The 12,088-nt window shown below is 46.5% G+C and overlaps 1 protein-coding gene across 7 annotated transcripts in view; it reads left to right on the forward strand.

The window, feature by feature from the left end:
- The window catches only part of Ccdc150 (coiled-coil domain containing 150), a 78,470-nt gene that overhangs the window by 36,888 nt on the left and 29,494 nt on the right, over window positions 1-12,088 (forward strand). For all 7 annotated transcript variants that reach the window (XM_063259481.1, XM_063259480.1, XM_063259479.1 and 4 more), the window contains 3 exons: window positions 4,803-4,916; window positions 10,241-10,324; window positions 11,979-12,086. In XM_063259481.1, the coding sequence (XP_063115551.1) occupies window positions 4,803-4,916; window positions 10,241-10,324; window positions 11,979-12,086 (306 nt within the window). The remainder of the gene's footprint in view (window positions 1-4,802; window positions 4,917-10,240; window positions 10,325-11,978; window positions 12,087-12,088) is intronic.

The raw sequence follows: 12,088 nt of genomic DNA on the forward strand, positions 1-12,088 counted from the left end.
TTCCTCTCTCACTTTTTTCATCAAAATCACTTTCATTCCTCGCAGTCACATGAGCAGGTTTTGGGCCAGTGGTCAGGTTTCTGCTTGGTGGCCACTGGTGTCTGTCTCTGGGTGAGGCGGTCTCTTAGGTCCATCTGTTGGCCCACTAGCATCAGCCCTTCTCCTTTCTCTCCTCCTCCGTTTCTGCCTTACCTGCTCCGTTGGGTGCCACCGGCCGGGGAGCCCACAGGCCGACCTCCTGCTCAGACTGGCGTTGCTGCTGCTGGAGGTCTGGGCAGGGGATGGTGCGTGACCGGAAGTCGTTCTGTCACTTTCTTCCAGTAGATGCTCCGTGTATAGTCGGTTACACCTGGGTGAAGGTTATGATTCTTTTTTTTTTTTTATCACATTTGCTGAGCAAATAAAACCTGCCATGCAGATTTTTTGCACATATAACAGAGTGCTACACGTTCCCCAAGTGATCTTGTTTAGAATTGCTAGCCTGAATCAAATGAATATCTTTCCCATAGGCCTTCAGCCCTTGTTCAGACTTTCTGCACCCCTCCTCTGTCTAAACAGTTCCTCTCTGGCTGCCTTTCCATCAAATTGTAAGCTGCTCAGTGCTGCTTCTGTATCAGAATTGCACTTAACCAAATCCTGTAGAGCCTGTTTGCTGTCTTCGGTGTGAGACCCTCCCGGAACTGCCTCTCCGCCTTCCTGTCTGCCTGTTCTTCTGGGCATCCCCTAATGAAACACCGCCAGTTGCCTTCTGGTGATTACTGGGATCCCCTGGGAGCTGGTGTCACCTTCATGTGCATTTTCATTGTCTGTGCACGCCAGCTGGAATCTGCTTGAGACGGGGAGCCCCATCATCTCTTTGTTCACTTTTCTGAGGAATATAATCTTCCTCTTTAGATGCTTTTATTTCAGTTTGTAACAAAATATTGATGTGAGCAGATCATTTCCTCAGACCATTTTTAATTCAGTTATTTTCTTATTGAGTTTTTTGTTGTTGGTAGTGGTGGTTTATCTGGGGGGTTTTGGTACTGGGGATCAAACTCACGACCTTGCACTTTCCAGGCAGGCGCTTACACTGCTGAGCTAAATCCCTGGCTAGTAAAACTATTTCACCTGTGTGTGTGTGTGTGTGTGTGTGTGTGTGTGTACATGTTTTATGAGCATCTTGCTACATTTTAAACCTTTTCATTTGCATTTGAAGAGTAGACTTTTTTCTTTTTCTTTTTTTGTAGTTTTTCATTTTTATGAAGCCTGATTAGCAATTTGCCTGTCATAGGTCCATCGTACTTCTTGTACATCTCTAAGAAATTTTGCCTAACCTGAGTTTACCGTAAAGGTTTTCTTCACTACCTCTAGAAGCGTTGCGGTTTTATATTGGGTCTTGGCTCCTTTTTAACTTAATGTTGATGTGTCATGTGTGGTGTGGTTCAGTTTCGTATCACTTTTTGGTGCCATCTGGTTGTCCTAGTGCACTGTAAAACCTGTCAGCTGATGGGTGGGCATTCGGACCCTTACCCCTGTGGGTGTAAGTAATTCAGTAATGCTGTTTTCAGGTACGGGGGCTCTCAGGGCTGCACCGTGGCAGGTGGGTGACCCCGTCCCGCTGGGACGCTGCAGACCCTTCGCGAAGTCGCTGCACCCTTCTGCGGTCACCGGCCGCGTGCGGGAGTTGCTGTCTCCAGGCGCCGGTGCCTGCGCTGCCGCATTTCTAAATGCTCAGCCTAGTGCGCGTCACGCACTCCATTGTGGCCCATTTTTAATGGAGGTAAAAGTCACGTAGTGTAAAATTAACCATCTAGGGTGAATAACTGGGTGCTGCCGTGGATCTGAAAGACCCTCAGGGGAGTGGAAGGCAACTGGATTATGGGGGTGAGCTGCTCCTCCGTGGATTCCTCCGCAGATGAGCCCCGCACCAGGGCGTGCTCTCAGGCAGTGGGATGGATGGAGGAGGAGACTGGGCCGCCTGGGAGGGAGGGCGGCTCTCCTCCCTGCCCCGCCCTGATCTCCGCTCCTGGTTCACATGACATGAGCAGCTGCCCTCTGTCCGGGCCCTGGCCCCTTGTGTTTCTGCCTTGGCGCCAGCTGACCAGCAACTGACTCTTGAGTCAAAGTAAATCTGAGGTTTAGGTCATGTGTTGTTTTTTTTTTTTAAATTTTTGAGACAACATCTCATTATGTACTCCAGATTGGCCTTGAACTCACTACGCAGCCCAGACTGGCCTCAAACTCACAAGTGCTGGGATTACAGGCGTGTGCTACCAAAACATTTTTATCATTCTAAAAGAAGACTGTACCACTAAAAAACCACCCTTCGTTCCTTCCTCCTCCTCGCCTATGACCGCCACCAATACACATTTGTTCTTCATGAATTTACGTATTTTGGGTATTTCAAGTAAACAGAATCACATAAAATATGATCCTTTGTGTCTGGCCTCTTCCAGTTCAGTGTAATGTTTTTAAGGTCTTTCCATCCGTTTTAATTACGTTTCTGTGTCCCCCACACCATCACTTGGTTCCTTTCTCATTTGCAAAAGATCTACCTTCCTGTTTCCTATTATCCTTTCATTTGCTCTTTAATATATTTATATGTTGAGTTTCTCATATAAGAACTATGTGTGTCTGATTTATCTCACTTAACATTATGGTCTCAAAATGTGTTCGTTTTCCTATAGATACCTCAAATTTATGCTTCCTTATGGCAGAATAGTACTCCACTGTGTGTAAATCCTGCATTTTCTGTACCCATTCATCTGCTGATGGACATAGAGGCTGCTTCCAAGATTTAGCCAGTGTGGGTTGTGCTGCTGTAAACATTATGCATGTGAATTGTCACTGTAAATGAGATGTCTTTGAGTCTTTTGGAAAGAAACCCAAAGTGAAATAGCTGGGTCCAGTGGAATTTCTATTTTTATTTTTTTGAGGGCTCCCCACACTGATTTCCATTGTGTTGTGCTCATGTGCATTCCCACCAGCAGTTTATAAGGGTTCCTTTCCCTCCGCCTTGCTAACATTTGCTGTTGGTTTTTAGATGATGGCTGTTCTTCTGGGGAGTGACAGAGATACTGAGCTCTTTTTGGTGTATTTATTGATCATTTGTACTTCATCTGAGAAGTGTCGTTTTTTAATTGGGTCTTTCATTTCAAGGATCTAACTTTTTTGAGTTCCTTATATAGTGTAGGTGTTGGTCCTCTGTCCAGGGGATGGCTAGCAGCTCTTCTTCTCCCTCTATGGATTGCTTCCTCACTCTGTTGTCAGTGTTATTTCTTGTTCAGTTGAGGTTCTATTCAGAAAGTCCTGGCTTATGCTTGTGTCTTCAACAGGTTTATATATTTTATCTTCCACCAGATTATTCCTCTTTAATAGTTTATTTTAGAACATGGTGAGTGAGATGGGTCTAGGTTCATCCTTTACATGTGTATAGGCACTTGCCCTCACTTTATTTATTAAAGGGGCTGTTTTTCTGTTTTTGGCTCCTTTGTCAAATATTAGATGGTTGATGTGCCTGGAGTTATTTCTGCATCTTCTCTTCTGCCTCACTGATCCATAGATCTGTGTTTGTGCCAGCACCACACTGTTTCTATCACTGTAGCTTTGTAATTAACTTGAAACCTGGGGTTGTGATGCCCCCTGCTTTGCTCTTATTGCTGACAGTTGCTTTCTCTACTCTGTCTCTTCTGACTGTTTTGCCAGCTCTGTGAGGAATGCTGTTGATAGTACGATTGAGTCCGCATTAAATCTGTGTATCAGTTTGGGCAGTATGGCCATTTTGAATATTTTAATTCTACCTGATCTATATCCAAAGACATGGTTTCTTCCCATTTTCTGATGTCCTCTTCCATTTACATTTTCAGAGTTTATAGTTTTTTATAGAGAGGTGCATGGTCACATGACTGTTGCCTCTGGCCCAACATTATGAGACACAGCATCATGGTGGGGAGCATGTGATGGAGCAGAGAGGAGACAGAGTGACAGAGAGGGGGTCTTGGAGCAAGCTAACACGCCCCATGACCACAGCCCCCACCCAAGTCCACCTCCAAATAACCCACCAGCTGTGGACGCGCCAGTGGACAAATCCACTGATGCTGCGTGGTGTACTGACCTCCCTGAAGCCCATCAGCTGGCAGCCAAGCCCCAGGACCTGGGGGCCTTGGAGACATTATTCCCAGTCCACACCACAATATGTCTGTGTCCTACTAGAAATTAGTAATCTAGAGATAAAGTCTGCTGCAGGGTGTGGTGTGTTATACTGATTGATAGTGAAGACTCACACTTTACACATGTAAACTGTACTTAGCTCTTATACCTTTTTGTATATCACTGCATTGATTGTGTCAGTGTTTTGTGGTGAATTTTTATATCAGTAGTCATAACTTTAATTGCTATTTTAACAAAGATCAAGTTCCATAACAGGTTCCACCATTATTAAGGCTGAGTCTGTATGTTGCAGTATCCAGCTGAAAACAGCTAGAGAATCTGAAAAAAAAAAAAGAGAGAGCATTAGAGTTACCAGCCTCGGGAGCTGGGGATTTAGCTCAGTGGCATAAGCCCTGCCTTGCAAGCAGGCGGTTGTGAGTTCGATCCCTGGTATCGATAAAAACTTAAAAAAAAAAAAAAAGAGAGAGCATTAGAGTTACCATCCTCACCGGAGGCCCACCCTGCAGGCAGGGTGCGCATACACACACTGCAGGGCAGGTGGGGGCCGCATATACACACTGCATTCCAGTTTACAGTTGCAACTGTCATTCTGAGAATGAGGTGATGTAATTTGGTCTGACAAATAATTTTGTACCTTTTATTTTTCAAAGGTAGATGTAAATACCCTCAATGAAAATCTGCAGACGCTAGTGGAAGAAAATAAGCACCTCTCGGATCAGATGGCGTCCCTGGGACTGCAGCAGGTCGCTCCCGATTTCCATGGGGTGGGTATGAAAAGGTCAGTCCAAGGAAGGAGTGAACTCATGAGTTTTGTAAAAAGCCAGCGTCCAGAGAGGTTTTGTTTGTGTGATCATAAGCCCTTTGCATGTGTTACCATACATAACTCATAACCACGGCAGAGCTCCCCTCAGTGTTCAAACCAGAGGAGACGAGGAAAGCAAGACTCTGAGGCAGCCACCGAATGGCTCCTACCGGATGGTCTTTGGTCCTGAAAAGCAAAAATTGATCCGATGTGTTAAGGTGTTCCTTTCCCCACCACTTGTGAGCAGCACACTGGGCTGTTTTTCTCCTGTCAGTTCCCTGTAGTAGGCAGTTAGCACTGTGTCTGATTCCTAAAAGCTGTCTGACAAATCAAGTTAAAAATCTTACAATGTTTTCGAGAGAAGGGGAGAGTTTTAAAGAAATGATCATTCGTCTGAGAAGCTAGTAATTTTCCTGTGTGTTTTAATACTTGAAAAAAATTAGTTACTGCTTGTGTTACATGCACAGTTGTTGAAAATTTCACAGAAGACCTTGATGTCTTTTTTTAATAAAAAGAGAAAAAAAGATTATCATTCAAAACAACATAATAGATTAACAATATTGCATTTTGTTATCTTCAAAGTGTTTGCTCAGATTCCAAGAAATAAGCAGGAAAAAATAATAAACAGTGAAAGCACAAACCGTTCTTTTTGATGAACTAACAGAGATCAGAGTCTTAATCTCAGCTAAATCCTTTGAAACCCTGCCCTAAATTGCTCGATATTTCAGCTGTGAAGAATTGCACAAACTAGTCTACATCTTACATCTCCATGGCTTTTAAACCAGACTGAGTTCCCATTTTGGTTACGACCTCAGATAGGATCTTTACCCTTTCAGAGCCTCAGTTTCTTAATCTGTTGAAATGAAGAGAGTCCGGTTACTGCGAAGCTGGCTGAGAACTGGCTACCCAGGCGCAGCGAGTAGGGGCTGCTCCTGCGGGGAGGCAGGTGCGCCTGCCGGATTGACAGCTGCGCTGGCAGGGCCCCCGCCCCAGGGTGAAGCCCTCGGCCCGGCCCGGGCCCTGGGGGGCTGACCCTGCCGTCTAGTCTGGGTGCCTGCCGAAGGCTGCACCTCCATCTGCGTGATTCTTTCCCGGATCCACTCACGCAGGGGCTCGGGTTTACCCTGCGGGGACGTGACAGATCCCCGCGGGATCCCAAAGCTCGCCCTGCCTCTGGACGGAAGTCTGCAGCCTGCCTCGGTTCTGGTTTGCAGTTCTGCCTCTGCCCAACCAGCCTGGTGTTCAGTCGGCTCTGTGTGTCTGCCGAAGGAGGCTGGGCGTCCAGGACTTGGTTTTAATGTTTTGATTTACCAGCGGCACTAAGCCTGCCTCCATCCAGCACCGTGGCGTATTTTCCTTCTCCCCGAGTTAACACTTGGAATTCCTAAGGCGAGTCCTCTGGAATAAACTCTTGTAGGGTTTTGGAGGTGCACACCTGAGCAGTGTCACAGGAATGCCTTCAAGGACTGGAGCTCTGCCCAGGCTCTGTCTGTCCTGAGGCCTGGGTGAGGTCTGCAGGCAGGGGCAAGAGGACGCCCCACTTCCCGCAGCACCCGGGGGTGATGACCTCGAGGATCCCAGGCAGACCTGAGGTTGCTTTAGCCTTTGCCACCCCATGAGGCTCCCGGGCCAGCACTGTCCACGGTGCCCACAGTGGACAGACAGGAATGTGGGCGGCTCACACCACCAGCACTGTCTGTTCCGAGCGGTGCCCCTTGCAGGGCCTAGCAGGCAGCACACGGGGCGGACATTCTCTCTTCCTACATTTCCTAGTTTTAGCTGTATCTTCTGCCCTTCGTGAGGCCACAGGGAGAGCTGACCCCAGGGAGGAATATGGCCATTTCTTTCTTCAGCCGAGTGAGACTCTTTCCCAGTTCTTTCTGGTTTTGAACATACTAAATAGTGGCCCCAAACAAATATGATTCCCTGTGCAGCTCGGACCTGAGTGACTTGGAATTAAACACTGATGAAACGCGTTGTTTCTTCAGGACAACGTTCACTCTGTGTACACCTGTGCAAGTGTCACGCTTGGGTCCACCTACCAGACCTGTGTCCCACTTGGGATAAAACTCCTCTCACCTCCCGGCAAAGTAACTCCACCAGGGAGCTCACTGATTTTCTAGGTTCTTCAGACAGCTGTGTCATCAGCTCAAACATTACTTCAGAGCTGGGACCTGCCTCGGTGGCATGGCATTACTGTCCCTAGGAATAGGAAGATGGAAAAAAGAAGGCATTACTTTGAGAGTGTTACGTGGCTGTTTGTGTTCGCTTCCAGTCCCCAGATTAAATACCTGAGATAATCAACTAAAGCAGCAGGCAAGGTCTCCCTGGCCTCCGGGCACAGCCGCATGGCCCGGGAGCTGCTCGCCTCAGGGCCAGCAGACAGCAAAGGCAGGGACAGGAAAGGGCAGGGTCCCCAGGCCCCTTCCCAGACCCCCCACGGCCTCACGTCCTTCGCTGGGCACTGCCCCGACAGGGTCCAGCCCTGCCCAGTGAGCTGGGGCTGCAGCGCTGCAGACCCTTCTTCCTCTTCTGAGAGGTGGCCTTGTGCTTGGGAGCTGGCCAAGTTTGTTAACACTGGCCTTCTTTATTGTTTCCCTGTTAGCTGCCTTCACCGTGGTTTGCAGAGGCTAGTCTCAGTTCTGTTTTCCACCAATTGGAACCCAAGATTTTCATTCATTTAAGTGCCTTCTAATGTCTGGTCCTCTGGGGACTAAAGCACAGGGTCTGTTTATGTCTGTAAACAGTAATTTAAATGTCGCCCGCCCACTTTCCCTGGCAGCTGGTAACAGTTCTCTCCGCTTACCCTTAGCTTAGTGACCCTGGTCAAACACTGTCCGTTTGATTTTGTTTACTGCTTCATTCACTGCATTAGCATTCTCTGTTGACCAAAAGAAGAAATTATTGTTTAAAAGTTTATTTAACAGATTAATAGAATTGCTTTATGCCTTTGCCTAAAGGAGAAATTTTATTGAGGAAAAAATATGCTATTGTTTTTTAAAACTCCTGAACACTTTTGTGACTATTCTTTTTTTGTACTGGGGATCCAACTCGTGACCTCACACTTGGCAGGCAGCGCTCATGCCGCTGAGCTGAGTCCTCAGCCCTCTGAACACCTTTTATAAGAGCCCCAGACTGCCTTACTCCAACAAACAAATGAACAGTCTTTCCACTTTTAAGATAAGCAGATAAGCAAAGTTGTCTGTGAATGTTTAACATTTGTTAATGCCAGCAGGATTAGGTTAAATCTAGTTCTGGCTTTTTGTTTGTTTGTTTTTAGCATCCTGTACCTACACTTTACAGCACGTAGGGACGCCTTAATTTCTAGAACCTGGAACTACGTTGTAAGTAACTAAGCTTTGAGTGTTGTAGCTTTGCTCTGTGGCATGTTTGGCCGTCCTTTTGATTTTCGTTGTTTCTGCTGAGGACTTGATGAAAATATAAAGAGGGCCCCGTCGTGTTAGGTGAAATCAGCCAGCCTCAGAAAGTCATAGTGCACATTTTCCTTCATAGATGGGGAAGTTAGAGGGAAAAGGAGAGGCGACAGGAAAGCTGAGGGAAGAGCCCTGGCGGGGCGCGGGGAGGACGGAGTGGGGGAAGGAAGACGGTCGGAACATGTCCTGGTGGAACCCTCACCTCAGAGCCTGTTACAACTGATAAAACCTATGTACATTATTAAACTGGACTGTTGCAGTCATGTCTAAAACAGAGCACACTATAGGAAGGGGCTGTGTCTTCCTCAGTCAGAACTGTAATAAGTAATTTTATGACAATGTGTTCTCACTGACCTCCTGTTGATAACAGTCTGTATTTCCCTTGGGTCATTTCAAAAGCAATGTTTTACTGTTCTGAGTGCTCTTACACACACACGCCCCTAGCGGGGCCCAGGGGTGCACTCTTGTAATCGTAGCCCTGGGAGGCTGAGGCAGGAAGATCACCACAAGCTTGTGGCCACCCTGAGCTAAGCAGTGAGTTCAAGGCTTGAACTGCATAGTATCTTAAAAAACCAAAACCAAAAAAAAGAGTCCACTTTCCCTTAGTGGGAAAAACACATAATAACTATTTCAAAATCATCGAAATCACTTTGTAGAGCATCGAAATAAAATGCACTACAAAGAGGTGACGGAAGAGAGCTACCACTGCTTCGGGGACAGAGACGCTGTCCTGCGGAGAGCAGTGTGCCTGCGTATGCGGATTCCTTTCCATCACGTGGCCCGAGGTGACATCAAGCAAAAGGCTGATACTTGGGTTTGAAATTCCTTAAGGAGCACCCATCTTATTATGCACAGATTAACCTGAGTAAGCCAGGGGTAGGGCTTATGTCGGTACAGGTTGTTCACCAACACGAATGAGACTGAGCCAGGATTTCCTTCCTGCGGCGGTCCCTGTGCTGCCCGTCAGCCTGGGGGTGACAGATGTCATGCGCTCCGTCACTCTTTGTGTCTGGTGTCCCCACTCTTGGTTCCTGGAGATCACTGGGGCAGACGGCAAATACCAGCCCTCCTTGTTATTAAGACAGGACAGTGTCATCGACAGTGCGGGTGGCGAGTTCTGTATTCTGTCACTAACAGTGGCCTCACATAATAAATATCAGAAAGACCACAGTTTTTTGTACCAGAAATTGAACTCAGGACCTCATGCTTACCGGGCAGGAGCTGTGCTATTGAGCTATATTCCTGACCCAGTGAAATCAAAATTTAATTAAAGGTATACACTCATACATTTTTATATATGTATGGAAAACTATGTGAAAAAGAATTGTGATTACTAAAGGATATTTTAACAGCGAAGACATGTAATTTAATGGGATACAGAACTTCCCATAATGTCCCAGCTAACCCTGCTTGAGTGCCTTATCAAACACTGAGCTCGTCCCCAATACACATTTCTTTTGTTCCTTTAGAGAATTTTTTCAGGCCTTTCCTGTAGCAGCTGAGTAGTGGTCACTTTCAGCTCCTGTGTTTTTGGAGAACTGTGTGGAACTCAAACTCTGTCGCCCCTCACACACCACATCACATCTGGCTGAGTCACAGCTGCAAAGGAATACAGCTATGGAAAGAACCAGTGTAGAAAGCAGGCTCCGAGGGTCCATGCCTGTCGCCGTTAGCGCCGTGACCAGTTAGCCACCCAAAGCCCGCGAGGCAGAGGGCCAGGAAGTGGGAATGGCAGCGGCAGGGTCACTAAGGGAGGCGACAGAGGCCGTTCGGGTGCGAGCACTTGCTGTACAAGGAAGATGGCTGTTTCTTCCTGTGCCGGGAGTTCTGACCCCTGTGTTTACCTTATTAGCTCGCCCAGCAAAAGGTGGAAAAAGCCTTGGGAAAAATTACCGAGAGCAAGAACAAACTGGCCTATGAAAAGGGACAGCTCCAGGTATGAGGCTTACTTTTCGGTTTTTATTGGCTGAATTTTAAATATTAATTGTCAAACCAAATACTGGTTGATTTTTTTTTTTTAAGAAGACCCGGCTGTCGTTTACTAATCGTTTAATCTCTGACTTGCTCTAAGTTTGTCACCTCGGTGACATCTGGGCACTTCTGTTCCCGTCTGTGCCAGTAGGTGATGCCGAAACCAAAGCCCATGCAGAGATGATCAGAAGCCTGATGAGTTATTCCTGCATGGTCACTCGGAGAATAGAGAGCCCGTGCTGTCTTTTTGATGGATTTTTATAGCCCATTGCTAGAAAGAATAACAACATAAACTAGAAGAGGGAAGATCCCTGTGCCTGGAATCCCAGCCCAAAGCGATGAGGCAGAGCCTTCGGGGAGAAGTCCTGCCCTTCCGCACTTGTCAGACTCCCGGCTGACCCCAGGGTAGGGCACCCTGGGGGCCTCGGGACTAAACGGGGTGAAGCCCAGCCCGCTCGGGCTTGGTGGCCACCGTCTGGCCAGGCTGTGAGTTTGCTGAGGAAGACCTGGACTAGGACTTGAAGAGAGGCACACCAAGGAGTCTAGTCCGCTGCTGTGAGCCTCTGGCACGCGTGCCCTGCGGACTGTTACTGAAAGCTCTGCAAGCTTCACCACCGCTGCTAATGCAGCGCGGTCCGTTTTCTCCCTAGGTTCTGTGGGTTCACAGCGGTTTGTTTAAAATGAGAATACCATTCCCACTTTTGCCCAAGATTACTTTTCATTGATGCTTTGGGGAGCCACAGCCCATTTTCACTCTGTCCTGTGGAAAAGGAGCTACAGAGACCAAGACAGAGAGAGAAGGAAGGTGCGGCTGATGGAACAGGCGAGGTCTGAGCTAAGCTGGGCTTTCCTGCAGCCCTGCAAAACAACCTGACAGCCGCTCAGGTCCTACAGTTCCTGAAAATGTCCAGTAGCAACAGCCAGAGAGGTCTTTGCGTGCTACAGATAGGTAACAGGATATCAAGAGGAGAAAAACTAACATTCGTAAGGGAAAAAAGTTTGGGTGGAAGTTTCCCTGGTCAGGGACCTAGTAACAGAAATCATCATTCGGTATGAGAAGGTTGAGGATGAGAGGAAGAAAATGTGGGAAAATACAGAATCTGTGGATATATAGTAATGATTTTGTGGCACAAATTGGTAATTTTCCTTAAGGAGAAAACTATGAGTAGTGAGCTCCATGAGGTAGTTTTAAAATGTTACTCAACATGTCAATTTCATTTATCCAAATTTTCTAATTCTGTGTTGTAAAACACAAGACTCTCTCTGTCTTGTGTGTCAATAGTTCTAATTTCCAATATTCAGAAAGGTTTATGAATGCCAGGTACCATAATTCATTTAAAATTGAAATATATCAACTGTACGGTTTCACTCTTGCATTCATCAGTCATGCCCAGCTGTATTTTCCATAAGGAGCAAAAACTAAATGAGTTATCTCAGCACTTCCAAATTGCTGTAGCCTACTTTTAATAGTAGAGTTGAAGTAGAATTCTTTGATTAGAAAAACTTAGGATTTTTGTTTGCAAATTTCAAATGTTTCTATAAAGTTTTTGTAAATCTCAGAACATCCTTCCTTTGAAATATAGGAGGCTTATTGTATTACTTTTATATTCTTTGTCTAGGTAAAAGTTAAACAGCTAGAAGAACAACTACATTCTCTTGCTGAAACCAACTTACAGAATGACCATCTACGCAAGTTGAGTAAGACGCTTGAGGCCAAATACGTTCAGGT

This window comes from Cavia porcellus, unplaced genomic scaffold, assembly GCF_034190915.1.
Source record: "Cavia porcellus strain 051 isolate PalLab524CR breed Dunkin Hartley unplaced genomic scaffold, mCavPor4.1 scaffold_12, whole genome shotgun sequence".
In the NCBI taxonomy this organism is placed as follows: Eukaryota; Metazoa; Chordata; class Mammalia; order Rodentia; family Caviidae; genus Cavia; species Cavia porcellus.